This window comes from Eimeria mitis, genomic scaffold (genome assembly GCF_000499745.2).
Source record: "Eimeria mitis Houghton genomic scaffold, Emh_scaff1987, whole genome shotgun sequence".
Taxonomy (NCBI): Eukaryota; Apicomplexa; class Conoidasida; order Eucoccidiorida; family Eimeriidae; genus Eimeria; species Eimeria mitis.
The window spans coordinates 1-540 of NW_013570310.1; the positions used below are offsets into that span (position 1 = coordinate 1).

At 43.0% G+C, this 540-nt stretch overlaps 1 protein-coding gene across 1 annotated transcript in view; it reads left to right on the forward strand.

The window, feature by feature from the left end:
* Positions 1-43: 43 nt before the first annotated feature.
* EMH_0046920 (uncharacterized protein) overlaps positions 44-540 on the forward strand; it is a gene marked incomplete at both ends in the record, with an annotated part of 795 nt that continues 298 nt past the window's right edge. Inside the window, one exon of the mRNA XM_013496222.1 lies at positions 44-332. Coding sequence (XP_013351676.1) covers positions 44-332 — 289 coding nt within the window. The remainder of the gene's footprint in view (positions 333-540) is intronic.

Genomic DNA, 540 nt, shown 5'->3' on the forward strand with positions numbered 1-540 from the left:
GCTGCTGCTGCTGCTGCTGCTGCTGCTGCTGTTGGGGCTGCTGATGCTGTTGGTGCTGGTGGTGGTGGTGGTGGTGCTGCTGTTGGTGCTGGTGGTGGTGGTGGTGCTGCTGCTGTTGTTGCTGTTGGTGGTGCTGCTGATGCTCTTGGTGGTGCTGCTGCTGATGCTGTTGGTGGTGCTGCTGCTGATGCTGTTGGTGGTGCTGCTGCTGATGCTGTTGGTGGTGCTGCTGCTGTTGCTGTTGGTGGTGTTGGTGGTGGTGGTGGTTGTGGTGCTGCTGCTGCTGCTGTTGCTGCTGCAGCTGCTGATGCTGCTGCTGCTGTTTTTCGGGTGTATGGATATCTGTTTGTGTTCCTCTTTTCCTATTTTTTTTTCTTTACTTACATTGTTGTTTTTATTATTTTTATTTTATTTTTATTTTATTTATTTTTATTTTTATTTATTTTTATTTATTTTTATTTTTATTTATTTTTATTTTTATTTATTTTTATTTTTATTTTTTTGTATGCAGATGAGTCAATTCGAAAGCTCCTGGATAGA